This window comes from Daldinia childiae (genome assembly GCF_008694065.1).
Source record: "Daldinia childiae strain JS-1345 chromosome Unknown Scaffold2, whole genome shotgun sequence".
In the NCBI taxonomy this organism is placed as follows: domain Eukaryota; kingdom Fungi; phylum Ascomycota; class Sordariomycetes; order Xylariales; family Hypoxylaceae; genus Daldinia; species Daldinia childiae.
The window spans coordinates 4,850,004-4,872,323 of NW_022984643.1; the positions used below are offsets into that span (position 1 = coordinate 4,850,004).

General features: G+C 46.1%; 7 protein-coding genes across 7 annotated transcripts; 2 read left to right on the forward strand and 5 right to left on the reverse strand.

Annotated features, from left to right (window-relative positions):
- Nucleotides 1–453: 453 nt before the first annotated feature.
- Nucleotides 454–2,091, forward strand: GL218_02206 (Serine-tRNA ligase, cytoplasmic; the record flags this gene model as incomplete). Its single annotated transcript, XM_033578705.1, has 4 exons — nucleotides 454–586; nucleotides 648–718; nucleotides 803–1,843; nucleotides 1,894–2,091. The coding sequence occupies 4 exons, from the start codon at nucleotides 454–456 to the stop codon at nucleotides 2,089–2,091; spliced, it is 1,443 nt and encodes a 480-aa protein (XP_033439488.1).
- A 1,282-nt stretch (nucleotides 2,092–3,373) lies between these two features.
- Nucleotides 3,374–5,250, forward strand: GL218_02207 (Zinc finger with UFM1-specific peptidase domain protein; the record flags this gene model as incomplete). Its single annotated transcript, XM_033578706.1, has 7 exons — nucleotides 3,374–3,787; nucleotides 3,901–3,991; nucleotides 4,066–4,170; nucleotides 4,249–4,460; nucleotides 4,590–4,621; nucleotides 4,721–4,884; nucleotides 5,015–5,250. The coding sequence occupies 7 exons, from the start codon at nucleotides 3,374–3,376 to the stop codon at nucleotides 5,248–5,250; spliced, it is 1,254 nt and encodes a 417-aa protein (XP_033439489.1).
- A 463-nt stretch (nucleotides 5,251–5,713) lies between these two features.
- GL218_02208 (Inosine triphosphate pyrophosphatase) lies at nucleotides 5,714–6,591 on the reverse strand (the record flags this gene model as incomplete). Its single annotated transcript, XM_033578707.1, has 4 exons — nucleotides 5,714–5,816; nucleotides 5,927–5,960; nucleotides 6,042–6,223; nucleotides 6,344–6,591. The coding sequence occupies 4 exons, from the start codon at nucleotides 6,589–6,591 to the stop codon at nucleotides 5,714–5,716; spliced, it is 567 nt and encodes a 188-aa protein (XP_033438611.1).
- Nucleotides 6,592–7,251: 660 nt separating this feature from the next.
- GL218_02209 (Adenylate kinase isoenzyme 6 like protein HBR1) lies at nucleotides 7,252–8,007 on the reverse strand (the record flags this gene model as incomplete). The annotated part of the gene is made up of 3 exons (XM_033578708.1): nucleotides 7,252–7,456; nucleotides 7,512–7,660; nucleotides 7,825–8,007. The coding sequence occupies 3 exons, from the start codon at nucleotides 8,005–8,007 to the stop codon at nucleotides 7,252–7,254; spliced, it is 537 nt and encodes a 178-aa protein (XP_033438612.1).
- A 1,210-nt stretch (nucleotides 8,008–9,217) lies between these two features.
- GL218_02210 (Myosin-2) lies at nucleotides 9,218–14,314 on the reverse strand (the record flags this gene model as incomplete). Its single annotated transcript, XM_033578709.1, has 7 exons — nucleotides 9,218–9,360; nucleotides 9,423–9,637; nucleotides 9,696–9,769; nucleotides 9,822–13,653; nucleotides 13,711–13,900; nucleotides 13,971–14,103; nucleotides 14,180–14,314. 7 exons carry the CDS (start codon nucleotides 14,312–14,314, stop codon nucleotides 9,218–9,220), a joined length of 4,722 nt encoding a protein of 1,573 aa, XP_033439280.1.
- A 2,384-nt stretch (nucleotides 14,315–16,698) lies between these two features.
- Nucleotides 16,699–18,510, reverse strand: GL218_02211 (D-3-phosphoglycerate dehydrogenase 2; the record flags this gene model as incomplete). Its single annotated transcript, XM_033578710.1, has 8 exons — nucleotides 16,699–16,727; nucleotides 16,780–16,861; nucleotides 16,926–16,984; nucleotides 17,042–17,084; nucleotides 17,138–17,247; nucleotides 17,305–17,784; nucleotides 17,860–18,167; nucleotides 18,236–18,510. The coding sequence occupies 8 exons, from the start codon at nucleotides 18,508–18,510 to the stop codon at nucleotides 16,699–16,701; spliced, it is 1,386 nt and encodes a 461-aa protein (XP_033439279.1).
- Nucleotides 18,511–19,760: 1,250 nt separating this feature from the next.
- Nucleotides 19,761–21,232, reverse strand: GL218_02212 (uncharacterized protein; the record flags this gene model as incomplete). The annotated part of the gene is made up of 5 exons (XM_033578711.1): nucleotides 19,761–19,811; nucleotides 19,870–20,186; nucleotides 20,237–20,962; nucleotides 21,034–21,113; nucleotides 21,189–21,232. The coding sequence occupies 5 exons, from the start codon at nucleotides 21,230–21,232 to the stop codon at nucleotides 19,761–19,763; spliced, it is 1,218 nt and encodes a 405-aa protein (XP_033439278.1).
- Between the last annotated feature and the right edge of the window lie 1,088 nt (nucleotides 21,233–22,320).

The window sequence follows — 22,320 nt, forward strand, 5'->3', positions numbered from 1 at the left end:
TAATCGGAAGTGCTTTATTGCTATCTCATAGTATAACAAGCTCAATATTCGCTATTAGCATGTGGCATTAATAATGACATTTTAATTATGCCTCAAATAAAATAAAAAAATATCTCGCCAGAATTGGGCCTCGAAGTTTTGGTATACCCAGAGCTCAGCATGTGAATGCATAGGTACTTACCTAGATGTACCTAGGATATGTGCAGTTACCAGGTATGTACATGTATCCAAGTACCCAGGATAAAAAATAAAAATAAAAATAAAAAAAGAGCTGCAGATAAAAAGGTACGTACCTCACCTATCATATCGTGCCCCGCCGCTGCGTCGCGATACCCCCTTCTGCCCCTCTGCTTCAAAAACCACCCCACCAAAATTTAGTCACTCCTTTAAACTGCACGGAAAGGAGTATTTCGATATCAGTCTTACTTCAAAGTCGTCTTCAAGTCCTCAATCATGCTAGACGTTTTAGATTTCATCACCGAGCGGGGTGGTAACCCCGAGAAGATCCGCGAGTCACAGCGCCGCAGATATGCCAAGGTTGAGGTTGTCGATGAGGTGATCGAGATGTTTGAGGACCATCGCAGAAGTTAGTCGCATACCCTATCGTACTAAGCAATATTCGCGATTGACACATCTTAAAATTATAGCCCAATATGCCGCGACTCAGATAAACAGCAAGATCAACGAAGTACAGAAGCAGATCGGTGCTAAGAAAAAGGTAATAATTCCTCTGAGTCATCAAGACATCTTATATATATTCTCGTTTCTGAGTACTAAGTACTAACTATCAACGTATATATAGGCCAAGGAAAACGCCGATGAACTACTTCAACAGAAAGCCGAACTCGAAAAGGAGAAGAAGGCGTTTATCGACTCGGCAGCTCAGAAAGATATTGCGCTAAAAGCCAAGATCAATACCATTGGCAACATCGTCCACGATTCGGTCCCTATCAGCGATAACGAAGACAACAACGCAATCCAACGAACGTGGGCCCCGCCAGGAGTCACGGTAGAGAAGAAGAATGTACTTTCTCATCACGAGGTTCTCTTACGGCTGGATGGTTACGATCCTGATCGTGGAGTCAAGGTCGTGGGCCATAGAGGTTACTTCTTAAGACAATGGGGTGTATTCCTTAACCAGGCTCTGATCAACTATGGTCTAGAATACCTTAGCAGCAAAGGTTTCACTCCCCTACAGACACCCCAATTTATGCTCAAGGACTACATGGCGAAGACAGCTCAGCTAGAGCAGTTTGATGAGGAATTATACAAGGTAGTCGACGGCGAAGCGCAAAATGACAAATACCTTATCGCGACGTCGGAACAGCCCATCTCCGCCTTCCACGCCGACGAATGGATGATGGCCAAGGAGTTACCTATCAAGTATGCGGGCTTTAGCACGTGCTACAGAAGAGAGGCCGGTTCCCACGGCCGTGACGCTTGGGGCATCTTCCGTGTCCATCAGTTCGAGAAGGTGGAACAATTCGTGCTTACGGACCCCGAGAAGTCGTGGGAGATGTTCGAAGAAATGTTCACAACCTCTGAGGAATTCTACAAGTCGCTTGGGTTACCGTACCAAGTCGTAGCTATCGTCTCGGGGGCGCTGAACAATGCAGCTGCTAAGAAGTTCGATCTAGAAGCCTGGTTCCCGTTCCAGGGAGAATACAAGGAGCTGGTGTCGTGCTCAAACTGTACTGACTACCAGTCGCGTGCCCTAGAAATACGGTTTGGTACTAAGACGCAGACGGACGCTAAGAAGAAATACGTTCACTGCCTCAACTCGACGCTCTGTGCCACCGAGAGAGCGCTATGCTGTATTCTTGAGAACTACCAGACGGAGGATGTAAGTGTATAATTAATTCCTAAATACATACCGAGGCTAACTTGTTTCAGGGTCTCCGAGTTCCCGAACCGCTACGCAAGTACATTCCGGGCGCTCCCGACTTCATCCCTTTCACCAAGGAACTGCCCAAGGATACAACTTCGGCAAAAGCTAAGGCCAAGGGAGAGAAGGGTGTCAAGCAAAAGGTGGCTGCTGCAGGAGCCGCAGTCGCGGAAGCTGGTGAGAAGCTGAAGGATTTAGCGGTGTAATTAAATGAATATTGACGGGTTCGGATGCTGAGGAATGCGTACTATCTCGTTAGAGGTGATGCAGTTGAACTAGAATAAGGAAGAGACTTAGGTGCATCTCATGCTATGGCACATAGTAAAAAGTAACAGCCATGCGTTTGACTAGCGTAGCAGCACCAGCATCTTACACCATAACCGAATAGAGAAGAATTGCCCATGACAACCTTGATTTTTTACGACATGGATTTGTGTGGTATACCATGAGAAACTATCGTAACTAAAAGTAGCTCAGGGGTTCAAATTAAATGTGATGTTAATGCTTAGGTAGGAATGAGATGAATGAGATGAATAAGACGGGTGTTAAAATGGTAAGGTTAAAAGAGCATCGATGTTTTTGCTTCCATGACAGGGAACTTCGGTTCTGTCGGCTCACTATTAGACCCCTGTAGAATGGATCTTACAAACGGGCATGTAACTTTTAAATATATAACTAGTTACCTAAGGTAGGTAACTACATATTGTCCTCTCTTATTTATTGTATTCTCTTTGTTATATCTAAATTAGATATAGTGATAGAAAATGGTGTTAGTTATATGTACCTCTTCTACTGGTTAGTATATGTAGGTAAGGTCCCTATTGAATGCAATCAACCGTAAGCCTTTAACATTCCGAACCATCTGGGTTAAAGACGTTCTCGGGGAACACGAAGCATCAGCCGCACACGGCTTCCCTGTACCCTGGAGATATGCCCACTTATTCGTTCTTTGAGAAGGAACTATTCCCCCCCTAAATAATACAAATGAATCTGAACCCGGTTATGGACGACAATTCAACCACCAAGTGAGAAATTGACTTACTTCACTCATTCTTTTTCTTTTTTTTTTTTTTTCCCTATTCATCCACGAATTAGAAATCACACTAGTATTAAATGCATCGTTAAAGCAAACGGCCAATCAACCCCGTGGGTGGCTAGGATCCTACCTAACGCATTTACCTAACGTATTACAAGACGCAGGCGCTTACGTCTTTATTCAACCAGGTGAGAAAGGAGCGAATATTCTATTACGTTCTAGCTTTGTTCTAGCAGCTAGTAAGTTAATAATTAGAAGCGGAAAAAGGCAAGAGCATCATTATTTCTACTATAATCAGCTGTTATGTCGGGTGTATTCAACTGCCCTTTTTGCGGATACAAGGATTCCGTCGAATATAGCATCCTACTTGTAAGTCCCGTAACCCCTAACTCCCCTGTCGTCCTCTCATGCCCAGACGACGACGACGACTACGTTCTTTTCTCCGGGTGCTCATGCGCTTCTCGCAGCACCTGGAGGTCCATCATAGCGAGGGCAAATCCCCGTTCGTGCCGGATGAGGCGCATAATGCAGCTAGACCGGAGGTAGAAGCTACCGTTGCTAAGGAGGAGCTTACCGAGTATTTCCAATGCCCGGTCAAGAGCTGCGGCGAGATCTTGCATATGGATAGGTTGGACGACCATCTCGAATTGCATAACGCTGAACAAGTCGGGAATGCGGCTGAAGGATCGAATACTAGAGAGCTAGGGAGCGCGTCGCCGGAGAGCGGCTCTCAATCTTCTGCGCGAACTCCGGGACGTAGCCGAGCTAAGCCCGATGTACCGGTCGGCCCTATCCCGAGCGCTCTACCGCTCAACACGGCCGGAGACTACCACATAAAATCATCTAAGCCCGTCAGGAGACTTGGAGTAAGCTTTCTTCATTTCATAATGCAACTCGCCATTCAGCATTCATACTCTTAGATATATTCAAAATATAGGGAAATGTCTAGTTAGTGAGCTGACATGAACATGACGTATAGAAAAAAGAACTCGGCGCGTACTACAACGAAGAGAGAATGCCGCGCTGGCTCGAGGATTTACTGAGGAAGCGTGGGTACAAGAGCTCACAAGGTTGGTTTCTCTCCAGCATGTCGCAGCTCGTAAGTCCATGCGTCTGGCGCATATCAGCTCACGAATACTCTCAGGCGTAATACCCGTCCTGGCAAAACTCCTACATCAGAATAAGTACACGCAATACGCGTATCTCTGTCACCCAGAAACACAGCACATCTCCAAACTTAGAAGTGAAGGTATGTATAGCTCACGTCTCTGAATCTACGTATATCCATATATAGGGTAATAGTCATCTAACGCCGATTGTCTGATAGGCAGCTTCTGCGGCTACAGAAATATCCAGATGCTGATATCGTATATCATCGGGACCGGGACGACGGGTGCTGCGGCTTTCGAGAACACTATCCCTAATATCTTCCAGATCCAGGATCTCATCGAGAACGCTTGGGACCAGGGTATCCACGAGGACGGCCGGACGGAACTCGGTGTGCTCAGGGGCACGCGCAAGTATATCGGAACACCAGAGGTGAGTTCAACTAACATTTTCTTACCACTGGCTAGGTTTCAGTAACGGTACATGAAATTTTTTTTTTATTCATTCGCCATGAACGAATGTGCATAAGCCGATCAAGCTAACTATTACACCTCTGAATAGGCCCAGACGCTGTTCGCAAGTTTAGGTATACAGTAAGTTTTATTTACTCTTATTATATATTCGACAAAGCCATATGAGTACATATTATCTTCTCGTCCTTGAATACTAACGTACCGCGTTCCTTCTTCTAGATGGGACATGCAAACGTTTAAGAACCGTCCGGGAGAACCGCCTTCTGCTTCGGAGAACAGGATGTATGACGCCGTGGAAGAGTATTTCGCAACAGCACCAAGCGTCAATATGCAGAGTAAGGTCCGCAAGACAATGCGGCCACCAATTTATTTACAGCATCAGGGTAAGCCTCTCATAACCTTTTATTTTTTTCATTCACTTTTACACACTATTGAGATTAAGGAATGAGAAGATTGACACATATTAACTTAATCGTTTTCAACTCGGCTTGCTAACACGTCTACAATTCAAAGGCCACTCCATGACCATCATCGGCTTAGAGTGCCAGCCCAGCGGCAACCGGAACCTAATCGTTTTCGACCCGTCTTATGGGGACCCGTCCAATATCACGCGACACCTCGACGGCACGAGGCCCGTCGAGCATAACCACCACCCGGATCGCGCGCTCAAGCTCTACCGTCGCGGCCCGAGGTACCTGAGCAAATATCAGGCTTTTGAGCTCATGAGGTACGTACATGCTCGTATCTAGATTTTCCTATCCCTGTTAACCCTACGCCATGCGCGTGGCGCTTTTTATATTACGAGTCCCGAGTCCTATGCTTATGCTTATGCTTACGTATACTTGCGGCGTCTAGGCTAAGAGAGTAATCAATCATCTTCCAACTTGAATTTTCTTTCTTCTTCGGTCGCGTGACCAAACAGACTACCTTAATCCCGGCACAGCAAGCATTTTACGTAGTCGGATATCTTCGGCGTCTAGGGAGGCGGGAACGGGCGGGTTATTAACGGGGTTAGAATATTAAGCACGCCGTATTGTATCCAAGTAGCAAGTTACGTGTTCCAGTATCTAGAATCGAGGCGGCTAGTGAAGCTTTAGAAATATAAAATGCTTTATTTATCTATTCATCCTTTGGTAACCGAGAACCGTACAGGGTGAGTATGTCTATGTGGTAGGTATCATGTGAAGATCTAAGTCATTCTAAGCGCCTCCCTTACGCCTTCATGCCGCCGCCCTCGATCCACGCGCGCAGCTTCTCGAGCGCCTTGAAGCGGTGCGAGATCTTGTTCTTGGCAGCCTTGTCCATCTCGGCGTAGCTGCGGTTGTTAGTTTACTTTTCTTCTTTTCTTATACCGTGTAATGCCGGCTGTAGATAGGAACAGGGCAGTGCTAAAGAGAGGGGGGGAAAAGAGAAAAGGATACTTACGTCTGTCCGTCATACTCGAAGATTGGATCCCAGCCTATCAGAGACAGTTAGTTAGTCACTAGTTATACTTGCTTGGTGCAAGTTAAAACGAGGGGACGAGAGAATTGAGTCCTACCGAACGTCGTAGGGCCTCTCGGAGGCACGATCTTGCCCTGCGTGCGCCCCTGGAACAGGAGAACTTCCTCGCCGGGCCCCTGGCAGAAACCGAACGTGGCGACGGCCTGGGCGGACTTGTCCTCGTAGGCGGCGAGGAGGTTGTTGAGGCCGGCGTGGCCGATGGATTGCATGAACCATTTTCTGGGTGGGTTGTTAGTCTATCCATCCATACCATCTATCATCTATCCGTCTATCCATTTCTAGATAGATATATAGATAGATAGACAGGATAGATTCGTAAAAGGTAAATAAATCACGTACATATACGGGCCCGGTAGCCCGTTCAGCGCGTCGAAGCACAGGCACGTGTCCTCGACGAGGACGGGGCCCCCGACGGCGGCGACGGCGGCGCGGCACTTCTCGCGCGTCACGTCCTCGAGGGCGCCCTGGATCTCGGGCAGGTCGAGGGGTTGGTTGCGCACGGTGATGCCGGCGGGCTCGAGGATGGCGCGGACCTCGGAGAGCTTGTTGGCGTTGCCGGTTATGAAGTTGAGGACGGGGGCGGACATGGTGGTTGTTTGTATGTGGATGAGTGTGTGTGTGTGTGTTTGTACCTAATGTATGCGTGTTTGTATGTGGATGAGTGTGTGTGTGTTTGTATGTAGGTATGAAGTGTGTGTGTGTGTGTTGGTGGATTAATATAAGTGGCAGAATAGAGTAGAATAGAATATGATAAAATTAAATGATACCCCTTTTCTAGAAATTGATCTATCTCTTCGATCGGAAAGTCTATCGTTTTATATCATTGAGAAAGATAAATAAATAAAAAAAAAAATAAAGCTCCGGTGTGACGCACCGGCAACATGCAGACTAATGCAGATAGCTGTACTTAAGCTGAGGCTAAAAAGTTTGTCGTTGTGGTTTTTTAGTGCCATCTCATTGGCGGAGAGACTTTTCGTTATAGACCATTACCAACCTTGGTATCAGCCCAACGAGGCGAAGTGATGTTGTGATTTTTACATATGTTGGTTGTTGGTGAGAAATAATATGGGAAGGTTGATTTACACTTTGTTTTTTTGAATATATTACGTATATTAAAATTCGAGGCTGGGTTTTCTTATATTTCACCACATATTTACAATACTTACACAATTAAACAACAAATGTCATATCACGGGCCGAAGAGAAATCACGGGTATCTCATTCACATTCACTAATTAAACCCTCCCTTACTGCTCCCCATCCGCAGCATGATCCTGCTTCCACTGCCTAATCCACGCCTCGATGCGATCGACATTACTCTCCATCTCGTCGGTCGAGTTACTCGTTAGCTCGACGATGATCTGCTCGTCGTAGCTATCCCGCGCCTCTTGTAGCAGCACCTCCATGATCTCCGAGTCTATGTTTTCTTGTAGTTTCATCTCGGGGTATTTCCTGTTTCTATTTATCAGCATGGGGGAGAAGAGCAACAGGACAAAGAGAGACAAACCTTGAGGATAATCGGTCGTATAGCGTACTCGAGTCTACCCGCAACACTACCACCAGATCGATCCAGCTCTCGGGGAAGATCTCGCACCCGTGCCAGTCTATGATGCAGCCGCCGGCTTTGACATTGTCTTCTTCTAGCGCATCGAGTAGCTGCCATGCTTGATTAGCTCTTATTCCTGCTCTTGGATCCATCCGTCTTCATATTTACACCAGCCCAGCCTTCCCAGACCATCAATCATATACATTAGGTAAACTATCAATCATCCCCCCCTGAGTGAAATAAAAGCAGCCAGAAAAGCATCGCATAAACTCACCTTATCTTCATCAACAACCCAGCTCTTAAACTCCTCATCCCAACCCTCGTGGCACTCCCTATCCTTAACCACCTGATTCACCGAGATGTGTCGCAGCCCCGTCCGCTCCGCTAGCACCTCCGCATGCGTCGTCTTGCCGACGCCAGGCGTGCCCGTGATGATGATATTTGGATCGGTGCGCATCTTGTTTACTTTTACTTTTTTTTTCTCTCTCTTCTTCTCCCTTTTCCTCTGTATGTTGCGCTGGGAAGAAGCTTTCTTTTCTTTCAAAAGGCTAGAGTTACACTTTTCAGACTTTGGTATGAGAGTGGCTCCAGTGAGAGAGTATCAGTCAGGGGCGCGCACTCAACAGAAAGAGAGCTCAGAAATAAAAATCAACAATTGAAATTATCAATTGCTCAAAACAGTCGTATATTGATCGAATGGTGCTTTTAAAAATCGTTATTTTACTTTTGAATCAATTGCATTAGTTTTCGGTTTCGGTTTTTTTCGGTTTCGTTCATTACGTACCTCTGGCCCTTATATCGAAAACCTTCACTTAGCAGATTTTTATTTTAAACTGGGTCACGTGCATATACCCGTCGAATCAGGTCGCTTTATTAGGATACTACTGTTGCAAACATCCATCCATTCCTCTATGTTAGGTAGGTAAGGTTAGTTAACACCAACACCAACACACCAACACCAATACAAACACCAATACTACCACTCACGACCTTTCATTCCTTAAAGACGAAGAAAGGAAGAAATTAAAATTAAAAAAACAATTATAGAATTAGAATTGGAGATTAGTAGAGTAGTTAGTTCATGGACATTATCTCGTAATTCAAATACGTAGTAGTAGGCTTTGCGTACGCGGAGAGAGAAGAACGCTACCTCTCTCATAGTTTTTAAAAAAAAAACAAAAACACTTCGTCTCTTCTTCGTTTCGTCAGCATGTACAGACCCATACACCTTAGAGCTAGATGCTACAGTATCACACGTCTCATTTCGTCTCTTCTCTCTTTTTTGGTATACACTCTCCTCTCCTGGCCCACCACGGGAACTGGGACGTCTAAAATCATCATAAATATAATAAAAAAAGGCATCATCAGCTTGCATGCATGCATCGTTAAAACGCCCCCGGTCCGTGGTTCGTACGAGCCTTTCTAGTTCAATCATGTCTCGATATCCATTAAAATATCCACCCTGGCTCGTCCCAACCGCCACCATCTCCCCGTGCGGTCGTCTACGGGACTCGAAGCTGCCTGCTGCCTCAGCCTTTATATGAACTGTCTATGCTGACATGTTCGTCCCGTAACCTCTATCCGCCCGGACCTCGCCATATTCTTACTGTTATGGGAAGACGTGGTCTCTTAGCTCCGGCGGGTTGCAAGTTGCCGGTATTACGGTTCTACGCACTGCCGGTTTCAACTTCGTCAACCTCGGCTAGTTCGCCATCGCCGTCGTACTCGTCTGCTTCCATCTTCTCCTGTTGCGCGATGGCCTGGGCAGATACTATCTCTGCCAACCTCTTTAGTCGAGGAGTTTGTAACCCTGTAAAGAATTTGAGTTAGCCGTTATTCGTCTCAGGTAGAAGCATAAAGTATTAAACTTACATGATGGGGTGTATGTCTCTAGAGCGGTAATAGCGCGGGGTTCTGCGATCTCATACGGTCCACTGTCATCCATATCTACGGCCGTCAACAAGAGAACGTCGCTCTTCTCCGTTACTCTCGATGCTACAGCCTTCATAATTTCTCCGTTAATGGGCTGCTCGTAATCCGCCACTAGATATTGGTTTAGCAGCTTCTGGATTTGGTTGGGAGAGAGCCTGTGAATATGGGTCAGCTACAACAAGTTCTTCGAATCTCAGTCTTCTCTATACTCACATCCAGCAGATATCTTGGATGATCTCAATATCGTTCAAGGTCGCCTTCTTGAGCTGTAAGAGTTTCGTTGCTTGCTAATTTGAGTGTTAGCCATGGTCTATAAGTACTCATTTTCGGTCAACTTACCATAAGATGCTCAAGTTGTAGAGTGCCTTCGGGCATGTCGTGACTCTTGCACCACTCTTCAATCCGAGTAATATTGTAGTTGATTTGCAGGCCACGCTTCCACGAGAGGAAATTCCTGCGCATGAGTAGGTCGTTGAACGCGGTGACGCCCACCAACTTGAGGAGCTCCGTGACGGTTTGTGTAATGATAGTGTCTTCCAAGTAGTAAGCCTTCATCGCCCTGAAGACGTTGTTTAGCAGGCTTAGGAGTTGGTCCATGCTGTAAGCAGGCTGAGAGTTGGTCGCCAACAACTTGCCGAGGAATCGGTTGCTTTCGTTCGTAACGAAGCCCGGTAGGGATTGAGACTCATAATAGCAGGGATAATCATCTTCTGCAGCTTCCTTCTTGAGAATCTTCATCCACGTATGATAGATGTTGAATTCCAAACTCTCAAGATCGTGCTTGACAATTTCTAGTAGACGGTCGTACTCGTAATTGTCCGTCTTTTGGGCCTCGTACCAATCCTCGGCAAGGAATACAAATGATAACATCTCGTGCACGTTAGACAACCAGAAGGCACCTGGGTTAATCGCGTCATCCCCATCGTAATGCATAACTTCTTGCTGGATCGACTGCATAACGTTTGCCAAGAATCTCTCCGACTCCTTGACGAAACCATTGTTCCACATCTCGGACGTGACGAGGTTGATGAGGTAAGAGGGGAAGAGAACTTCCTTGTCTGAAGGAGGCGGGTTCGTGTTTGGCGATGGGATCTTTAGGTTCTTGATCAGACCCAATGTGACCTCCTCGTTCAAGCCATCTTCATCGGCAAGTAAGTTCTCCAATTCCATCTCGATAGTGTCCGCCCCCGGGATGTAACCAGCGCCGGGCCTGGCGTTGGTAACTGCCATAGAAACCGGGCGAGGGTTGTACGCCGCACTGAAGCGGTCCATTCCGCTGGGTTCTGCGCCGGCACTCCTGCGCTTGGGCTTCTTGGACGACACCAAGTTGATGAGGCCGTTGGGAGGAGCGGTAACACCGTTGCCGTTGGTAAGCTCTCCGTTGAGAGGAGCTGACCGCTTGGCCAACTCGAGCTCTTCGGCCATCTGGGCTAGTTGATCCCGTAAGGTCATCTTCTCGTTCTCGTGAAGCGTGCTCTCCCGCTTGATGCGTTCCAACTCGGCATTCGCGGTTCGTAGAGACTCCTTGAGCTCCCGCTCCTCCTCTTGCATCCGCTTGACGCTCGAAGTTGACTCGTCGAAGTTGTGCTGTAGCTTCTTCATCTCCTCTTCCATGGCCTGCAGCTTGGCTACAGCGATACCAGCCTGGTTGGCCTCTGCTTGAAGCTCCTTTGACCTGGTCTCGAGGGCGTTGTGACGGGTCTTCCACGACTTGATTTGGTTTTCGTAGTTTTCCACCTGACTTTGAAGATTCTTGTTCTGAGTCTTCATAGTACCCAGAGACTGCGTGAGTTCGACGACCTTGTTTTCCAGCTTGTACGAAATCTGCTTCAGGTCACGAGCTTCCTCGCGTATCGTCTTGTATCCCTTCCTTGCTTGCCTTCCGCGCCACAAGCTCTGTATCAATATCACCTTCTTGCGGTAATTTCTCCACGTCCTGACTTGTCGCCTCGACCGCCACACCCGCTGGATGAGAATAACAGCATTGCCCACGCGAGTTTCCATGATCTCTCTCCTTCGCAAGTAACCCTTGGCAATAGCCTGTACGAGTATGACACTGTTGCGGATTCGCAGGAATTCCCTGCGTTGCTTTTGCCCCTTCCATACCCTCTGTATTGTTGTTGCAGCCTTGACCGTGCGTAATTCCTGAGCTGCTTTCCGGGTCGTGTAGGCTCTGACGAGCGACTGGAAAGTAATAATAGCACTTCTTGCTTCGAGATACTTACGGCGGTAGTATTTGGCCTTGAGATTCTTTTGGATCAAGGTAGCAGCCTCGGTCATACGGCTCTGGCGAAGGTTTTCCAGATGCGCGAGCATACCCGCACGGAAGAAGATCTTAGTCAAACCCAGCTGGTAGCTGTCGGTTCCAGTGCCTGTTCCCGAACCGAGTGCCTGGGCCAGAATCTCTTTAACTAATTGCCGAATCTCAGTCTGCCACCGGCTTGACGGTATTAGTAAGTAGTACCGTAGAGCAAATTCCTCGTATGTCCAGCGTCCAGGGTAACCAGCGCAACTAATACGGATAGTCTCGAGGACACCACAAGCCCTCAGTTGACTGAGCACCATAGGTCCTTCAAACTTCCACGCAACCTTGGCCTCATTCGGCTTGATACAACGGATATAGTGGACATTGGTGTTTCCAATTGTGTTCATTAATTCGATAAGCGAAGAACGGAAGATGCCACCAAGGGTAGGCTTGCGGTTAACAGCAACTCCTATCTTCCTACCCGCAGCGGGCTTCGCAACGGCGGAGCCCGAGGCAGCCACGTCCTTTTCGCGAACGGCCAATGCTGCTGCAAGCACGCTATTGAGGAACTTATTCGTCGTCGCGCGAAGAATCTCCATATGCTCGTCGGGTACCGTATCCCTATTCTTATCGATGAACCCCTCTGACTCGTACGTGACATCGACAGCATAATGGCAGACGGTGAACGAAGATTTTCCAAACCGAGGCTTTTTGTAGAACTTATTCTTATCGCCAGAAAAATTGTGATGGAGCTTCGTAACGAATTGCTCATCGGCGCCCATAGGTAGCCTAGACTCTTCATCGAGAAGAGATAAAATACCTAGTTTACCTTCGATCAAATCGATACACGGCTGGTTGTCAGAGAACTCGATAAATTTCCAATCGATCTGTTCTCGCACGTATTCTTCTTGTTCCAATCTGAATACGTGCGAGTTAAACTGCTGCTGCAATTTCTCGTTGGCATAGTTAATACAGAACTGCTCGAACGAGTTCTTAGCAAAGTGCTCGAAACCGTAAATATCAAGTACGCCGATGAAGGAGGAAAGACGACTCAAGACTTCCTCGGTAGCAAGACTCCTGTTGATGACTTCCACCAACCAGTCGAAAAGACTCGAATAGATGTACTTGGCTACGGAGTCTCGTACGACTAGAGCTTGCTGTTGTGTTAAGTTCGAGACAATCTTCTCGCCACGAGTGACAAGCTGCTTCTTCACAATCCACTTGGCGAAGTTTGTAGCGTCGATTCCAAGAATGGAGCAAGCTTTCTCTAGAGCCGGTTCTGTAGGAGCCAGTACACTGTCGTTTCTAGAAGCACCGATCTTAACGTTACCTAGGTGCAACAGACCGGCAAGGAGGTTGAAGATACCGGCCTGCTGAGTTTCGTCGACGCCGATTGTCTTCAACGAACTCTTAGTGGCAGCAAATTCAGCCTTGTCGTCCATCCCATCGATCGTAGGAGAGTTTCCCTGGTTAAGGTAATCAAACTGCTCGACCGGTAGTAGGCTAAGTTCCTGTCGTTCTTTATCCGTCGCTCCGGCTAGTAACTGATAGAAAATGTGGTAATTTCTTTCCTTCAGAGGCTGGAATACCAATCTCGACCGCTCGAGGAGGTATGTTCGGATCCTAGCACCAATAATGTTCGTCTTGTTGTCGAACATAATCTCTATATACTTTCCAAATCTCGACGAGTTGTCGTTTCGGGTTGTCTTAGCGTTTCCAAATGCTTCCATGATAGGGTTAGTCGCTAGAATTTGCTCCTCCGTCTCGCTCATGCCTTCGGAGCCCTTCTTGACTCGACCCCCTGGATTATCTGGGGATTCTCTCGTGGCAAAGTATCGCATAATGTATTTGGCACTGACGGTTTTTCCAGCACCTGACTCTCCTGAAACTACGACGGTTTGATTCCTGACATCTTTGACCATTTTTCTACATCTAGTGTTAGCTACATATAGAATATAATTGTCTGGGTGCAGGTATGCTTACATGAAAGCTTCTTCGGCGATGGCAAACAGATGGGGGGCTTGTAACTCCCTCTGCTTGCCAGCGTAAACTTGGACCATACCCGGGACATAGAGAGAGTCGACCCGAGCAAATGGATTTGTAGCAATCAGCACTATACCACTGTACGTGTATATTTCTTTTTGCGCATATCGTAGACGGATGGCCTGGAGCACTACACAGACAGGATTGTCAATATCTGGGTCCAACATTGGACTTGAAGATGTTGGCGGGGTCATGCATACCGGCCGGCTCGTTAAGATAAGATAGATTTGTTAAATCATCGCTGGCTTCGAGCATCGCAGGGTTCATCAGCGGTGGTAACGACGGGTCGTTGGCATTTTGCAAAGCCTCGGCCGAGAGCTCTATCGTTTTGGTCTAGAAAACGGATTAGCGGTCAGGATTCTGCTTTGAAAGCCCTTCGACGCCATGCCGACTAGTAAGCTTCGCATACCTCTTCATTCTCGAACTTGAAGACCAAGGTCACCTTGTCGCCATCTACGGTCTTCTTGACAACCTCGGATGCCACCCAGCCCTCGGTGGCATCTGGCTGCCAAGCTCTCGTACCAACATCGTAGCTCTGCGACATGAGAGGCTATTGATATAATTCGGGTGGGAGAATATAGCAGAAATCAAGATCGGTCGCGTCGCGAAAGGTGGAAGGATATTAGGCCACTTATTAGGGGGAAGCGGTAAGTAGCACGAGGCATTCGTATCGGTCGCTCGAGTTTCGCTGGTTGGACAGGAAGGACAAGCGAGGAAATATGTACTGAACGAAGGAAGCCTAAGTATAGGTAAAAAGCCCACTAGAGACCGGTGTACAGAACGGAAAGAAGAGGGCCTAGGAAAGGATCTAAATGGTAGGCCCTTGAAGTAAATTATGACGACTGACGGTTGACGGTGATGCTCACAACTACTACATATGTAAAGAAGGAGAAAAATAAAATAAGGTGATGGCGAGGTTTTGTCGACGGCGTTGTGTGATGTTGTACCGCTTGTATGTACAATGCAATTAGGTACCTGCAATAATCTGTAATACCAGTACCTAATGTATGTACATAGTATTGTCACTTTTATCACTTTTATCACTTGATCATGGCCGGGGATGTTGCCCAAACCCGCCCTTCAATGATTGAAATTTAGGGGAGGTAGGGGATAAAGGAGAGCGCGTTACCTATATCAGCTTAGTTCAATGTTAGTAACAGGGGTTTGTTTTTCGAGAAAAGGGTCTTCCAGCCATTTTTAATTCTTTCAGTTCTTGACGGACTGGGCTTACCTTGTTCGGTGGGGATAGAGGGGGGTTGAAACCGGTGGCAGCTAGTAGTACAGCTAGTACAGCTAGTACAGTTTACTTACAAACACAGTTTTAATACGTATTTGTCAACGTATCTTTTACTTACCTCATAACTGGTAGTAAAAATGTTGCTAAGGCGGTGCGTCTTACATAGATGCAGTGGACATACAACTGGAAGTCATCCACTTTTCTATAAGTGGGTGTACAGGTGTATGTATATTGTATATTGTACCTCCGCTTCTTTCGCCATTCACTAAGTGAGGTCTTCTCCCTTTTTCGTGCAGAAAGGTTGTGTACAACTTTAGCGGTTGACAAAGCACAAAAGCGTCAATTCTGCATGTCTATTTTCGTTAATACAATGTTGTGACAGCCTACTCCGGTCAATCAGATTAAAGAGATGACAGTATGCACCTGTAGGTTTGTACCATAGATGTCATGGATGTCATGAATGTCATAGATGTGTCGAAAAAAAACTAATGTACCTGCATATATCAGAGTACATTATCGGAAGTGGGATATTTTATATTTTACAATATCTCACTTTTATGGTTACAATTCGGATACTACCTACATCAATCTTTTAGATTTCATCGTTTCTCCTAATGAACATCTAATGAATATCTCCAAGCCACATAGAAATATCAATTAAAGATACACGTAAGATCTAAAAAGGTGCGAGCGTACCAGGTATTCAAGTTCCTAGTAACGTGTTGCTCCATATTCTCTCCTCTTAGCCTCCACGCCATATCTACCTTTCCAGGATCCTTGACCGTCTAATGAATTAGCGAGGTGAAGAAAAAAAAAAGACTCAAGGTTTCTCCCGCCGATATCAAGCCGGTCCCTACCATACTTACCTATCTATAACTAAATTATATATGTATATCATTTTCTACGTATTCAGCTTATATGTTTCTCTACCTGTGACATCGTAGGAAGCGGATATCAAATCCATCTATTCTGGATACAAAATCTGTGTCTGCAGGGGTAGCAGCCCGAACCTGATGGTGCATAGAAACCCGACACTCACAACCAACCCTCATCCCCAGATCTCCAAATGTGCTTACATACCACGGTACATACGTGGTAACGTACGGGTGTCTATACGCTTGGCCGCCTCCAACGAAATAGTTGTTTCATCTTTCGGCAATCCGGAGCCTTTCCTTTTTTACGCGGGTCAAGCACAAGCCACAAGTTGGCAAATTCGCCCAGTTAAGGGGAAACTACTCATAGTTCAAGTCATCAACTTAGTTATTATGTAGTTAAATCCTTCGAGTAGAAGTTATCAATGGCACTGTATATCTTTTCCCCCTCTAATTCTTCCCACATGTCACCGGTGATATCCGTAGATTCTAACCAGCTTTGTGAGGCTCTTCGTAATAGGAGATATAAGACACTAAGCGGAACATCCGGGACGTCGAATTATAATAAAACCATGCTCTATAAGTAACCGCCCAGATAAGTTTATGCTATAATAAATGATACCCCTATGCCTTGGGCTTTTTTGTTGAACCTCATGCCCCTTTTCCCAACCGTACTGATGCAATTTTCTTGGGTATCCGTCTTGTCGTAAGTTGAATTTTACATACCCGTCATGCAATAATTATTTACTTGGCTCAACACCTTCTCATCATTGGAATTCTCGGGATCCGTCTACTGCCCGCCACAAACTGTTACCTTTCCTAATACAGTACGCGGGTCATAACACGGGCTTGTAGGCTAGGTTAGCTGTGTATATATGGAAGATATAGACCAATACTTACAGCTCAATGCTTCGAGCGAATCTTGGATCTCCTTTAGATCGCTCGTTTGGACGTCACTAACGTCCGCCATAAGGTAGGCAAGCTGTGTACGTTAGCTTGAAGCTCGATGAATAGATATATATATACGAAGGAGTGTAAGGACGTACGTCTCCTTTGCTGTCGCTAATTTGCTTATCGACATTGTGGTTACCGAGAATTTCGTTCACTGCTTAGGTATAAGTATCTAGATATGATTACATGTAACTACTGTTACTTTACTAACCTTTACGAAGAACACCGGGCACATTCTTGTGGATGTAAATGATCTGCAGCGAATTAGAGGTTGCCATAGAAGTGTACGCGGCCGAAGACTTCTTACTCGTGCGTGGTTAGGCTCCTCTAACGTTAGCAGACGCATGTTGACCTCGGGCATGTTTACGCTGCCTAAGGTAAGGCCCAGGTTGATATATCGAACTAAAGCATCGCTGACTATGGTATTCGTGTTAGCGTAGAGATTTCAACCTATTATAATGAGATCTTTATTACCTTCTACGCCGATTGCTCTCTGGGCTTCTTCGGTGCTGCCACCAATGTGAGGGGTGAGGATGATGTTGTTCAGGCTACGAAGGTCCTCTTCCCAGCCATTCAGATTGTTAATGAAATAATCGCCGTTTGCGCGCGGTTCGCTCGGGTAAACATCTAATGCGGCTCCTGCGATCTTGCCGCTGCGCATAGCGTTGATTAGGGCGGGGATATCAACCACAGTTCCACGGCTAGCATTGATAAGGTACGAGCCGTCTTTCATATGCTTGAGTTGCGCTGCAGAGATCATGTTCTTAGTTTCGGGTAGCTCCGGGACGTGCAGAGTTATAAAGTCGGCCTCTCTCAGGAGGTCCTCTAGTTTGGGTACTTGTCGAGCTGTGCCTAGTGCCATCAAGTTCACGACATCGTAATAAATAACCGACATCCCCATGGCTTCCGCAAGGACGGACAACTGTGAACCAATATGTCCATATCCGATGATTCCTTTAATATAATCAAGATTAGCTCTTGGTGTAGGTGCATTGGTGTATAGATGAGTCTAAGTGGTGTAATACGTACCAAGAGTCTTGCCACGAATCTCCCAGCACTTGTTGCTTACTTTGTTCCAGATACCCTTGTGCATCTCATTGGACCTATCGCCCAATTGGCGGGCCAGAGATATAATCTCGGCAATGACGAGCTCGGCCACACTACGAGAGTTTGCAAATGGCGAATTGAAGACGGCAATGCCATGATGAGCAGCATATTCCAAGTCCACCTGGTTCGTGCCAATGCAGAAACAGCCAATCACTAAGAGGTTCTTGGCCTCGCGAAGGACTTTCTCGTTTAACTTGGTTTTGGAGCGAATGCCAACGACATGAACATCCCTATCAGTTTATATTAGAGTCTTGCTGCTTACTATTTTTCTTATATAGTTTGAAGCAATAAAACTTACCGGATCTTCTCTATGAGCTGATCTTCAGGCAATGAGCTCTTGTGGAATTCGACTTGGTAACCCTGACCAGTCAAAATATCCCTGCCGCTCTGGTTGACATTTTCAAGCAAGAGAATTTTAATATCTTGAGTATTAAAAGGCTTAAGTTGCTTGGGCTGAGCTCGCTGGGGAAGTACCCCGCCAAAGCTGGATAGCGGGGAGTGAAATGTGGCAGCTGATGGTGAGACCGACAGTTCGGACTCAGGAGCCCTGGAGATGTTCTGTGCTTGTGCCATGGTTGTGCAATTGTATTATTGGAGAATATGGAATGTGAACGTAGGAAATAACGAGGAATGACTACCTGTTAAATATCACTAGAAGCAGGTACGATTTGACTCAGAGTTAGGAAAAGTTTTGAGAATGATTATTATTAAAAGTTAGAGCGTCGAGGATATGTACCACAATTTATGGCTTAGCGCATACGTGGTTAGCAAGCTGTAATACCAGAATACATACATCTAACGTCCATACGCATCAGCCTATCGCTTCACGTAATAAGCCACGAGACCCAACTTTAAATTTTTTTTCGTCGACTGTCATAAAATAATAGAAAAAAAAAATAAGATGGGTTAAAATCTAACTCCCGTAATTTAGATCCCGTCATCGGATGTCATTATAAAAATCGTGAGTCACGGGCTCGTTATAGTATATAGAACCCAGCCGTTATTGTTTTCTTGGTGTCTTCTTTAAACAACGTGGTTGAACCTTTGAAACAATTGATACAAGTTAAATCTGCTTCTAAAAACTGTCATTTTTGAATGCTTTTTTTTTTTTTATCCATCATTAATGACTTCGGGAACGGTTTAATATATCAATATAACTTGTCGTTAAACTTGGAAAATTAACGAGTTGCACCCAGGTATGTAGGTAGGCACTCGGGAAATATTAATAAGGGGGGCGTTTATTTCACAAATTTGTGTGGGCAGCACGTGGAGTAACGATGCAATACGCAGGGGGATAGCAAATCAACTCCATGTGCAACATCCGATGTACATATATGCAAGACGCGAACTTCCGTCAACTTTTATATGATTCTTTGGTTGAATGCATTATTGACGAGCCAAGCAACTTGACCTTTTCCTCCCCTCGTGTCAGCCTGAAGTATACCTATTTAGGTCCACCTCCAATGCCTCTGTTCGTAAAATGCGATCACCTTTCCGGCCAACCGACTACTCCAGACCAGCCTCATGCTGGAAGAAAATGAAGAGAACTATCAAGCAGTACAGAACGAGATTCCGAAAGCAGCCTAGAACCTAATGGGAGTGGCCAGTCTATTTTGCACATGATTTCACGACCATTTTCTGGGTGACCTCTGTAGAGCGTCGACAAATTCGCAATATTAAATCTGTCTTGGTCGATAGAACAATAGAAGGGATTGAGTTAGGAAGGATAAGATAGCCTCAATAGCCTTTACTACCTTCTCTCCTTTCCGACTAGGATCCGCGACGTGAATTAAGTAGAGAGTGTTAGAGGAAAGGGGCAAGATTTAGCTTTGCTTGCACTCTTGCGCCTCCTGCTTCGGCTTCGCACCGTCATCCTACATCAAATATTAGCCGAGTATTCCTATAATAATCTGTAAGGAATGGTGGACAAACATCGTCATCAGATTCTTCCTCTTCGTCATCGCGATCTTCGCTAAGGTCATCCTCATCATCGTCCTCGTCGAACTCCTGGTCGTCGAGGTCGTCGAGTTCCTCAAAAGCCAGAGCCTCACCAGTAAACCAGTCGATAGCCCGGGGGATAAGCTTCTCCTTGATGTCCTCACCGAGTTGGTAGTCCAACTCTAAACGCTCCTCAATGTCCGATGCAGCATCGTTGTCATCATCATCGGTGGGGGCCTTAGGGGGCGAGAAGAAGTTGAAGAACGACTCGGTGGGAACCGTCTTCTTGACGATACGAGTTTGCTTCGTGTCTGTCTGGGTTAGCGAACAATATTAATATATTAGCTTTATGGTGACTTACTCTTGTTTCGCTGTTTCTTGCTCTCGATGCGGACAGTAAGATCACGACCCTCTTTCCACTCGATCTTGTCACCCTCGGCATGGTCGTAGATGAAATCACCACCATAGCCACTCTCATTCTGGTAGAAATACGTCTTAGTGATAGTCTTGTTAGTGAAGAACTCGTTCTCGGCAAATTCGAAGATGAGGCGGAATCCCGGTTTGTCGAGATACTCCATTCGAATATCAGTTAGGTAGCGGAGAGCAGCCTCATCACGGTCGGTGATCATCTCAGCAAGAGAAATCTGGTTCTTCATGGCAGACAGCCAGAATTCTGGGATTCCCTTAACGAGCTCAGCAGTCTCGGAGGTTGACTTCTCTTCTCCCTTTTCGGCCTCAGCTTCAGCTTCGTCCTTCTCATCTTCCTCGTCTTCACCAGCCTTGATCTGCTCCTCAGTGGGTTCATCCTTGCCGTTGACGATGGCAGCACGCTTCTCGTAGAGAGGAGTGAACTTGGCGAAGTACTTCTTCTCTAGCTGGAGAACTTCTTCCTGAAACTCGGCCTCTAGCTTCGAGTGATCTTTCTGGATGCCCTTCAAGCCGGCAACACGACGACGAACGACGCTAGGCAGAGACTCTATGTAACCGGAAGATCGACCAACTAGGGAGCCAAGTCGGCCTTGAATCATCTGAACCAATTTGGGGTTCTGGGCAAAGATAGAAGCGGCTGCAGCGCGATCGAGGTCCTCTGTAGCGCAGAGTAAGTTAGCAACGAGAGACCCGCGGAAGCAATTCCGGCGGGGTTACGGATTAACATACCTTCCTTGATGCTAGCAACGCCCGGTTGTTGGGCATGAGAAGAGATGGGGGCATTGCTCGCAGGTGTATTCTGCGGAGTACTGCGGAGAGAAAATCAAAAGTCAGTACCTCGGAGTAAAGAAAAAAAAATTAGCTAAAAGGCGGGCTCTACGTACGGAGCAGGGACTTCTGCACGTCGATTCTTAATAGGCTCCGCCATTGTTGATGGTTCTGTCGCCGATGATGCAGACTATGATTAAATTCGCAAGCGAGTATGTCGATGTCGGGTCAAGCACTTGGCAGCCCACAAGGAAATAATTAGAATGGAGGCGACAAAGAAAAATGCAGGTAAAGATTAGAAGTATGAAGTTATTGTGTATCCAGTCGAACGGTGAAGTCACGTAATGGACTCGAAGAACCCGCACACAGTGTGTTAAGGTATAACGGGGGCGGATGCGATGATGAATTTGATTGATGAAACGGGAAAGTTGAACTTTGATTAAAGTCCAACTGTGAGGAGGAAGGTGAAAGAGAAAGTTGTAGTAGTGAAGTAGTTGGTTCACAGCGATGGAATTTGATGAGAGAGAGGGCAAGAAGACTGGACTGGTCTGGTGGGAGAGGCGAAGTGGGGGAAGGCGGCAACCCTGTCACTGTCCCCTCCAAAGGTTGTAAGTAAAAAAGAAGTTGTTGGGTGCCGCTGCCGCCATCAATTAATTTTTTCTTCCTTAAATTTTTTTTCTCAGGGCACTTACACGTAACAATTTGCCTGCCTATGCCTACAATTTTTTTTAGCCTGCAGCCAATGGCAACGCTATTATGTCCGAGAGCAAACATTTGACACTTAAGAATAGGTACATACCAACCTAACAAAAATACCTACCTAGGTATATTAGGTATTAGGTATACAAGGTGTCATTGTATGTCTATGCCCTTATGCAGCGACTTACATACATAGGTATGGACGCATTGAATGACCGGATATCGAATGTAATCCGATAGAATCAGTTCAGGTCTTGTACAAACACACAACTACTAAGAATGCCTAGCCTAATATGGGTAGGTACCTATGTAGGTACAGACAATGCCTAAACCTGATCGAAAGCGGTGTACAGATTGTACAGATGTAGATATAGGATGCACGTCCATAGATTGACTCAAAGAATTACATACTTACCTACCTTAAATACCTTAGGTAGGTATGTTATATAGGTACATATTATAGTCTATCCATACACCGTTTCTCAGGTTAAGCCAATAGTTTTTCAACTAATACACAATAAACGTTTGCATTGGATATAACTACTAGAT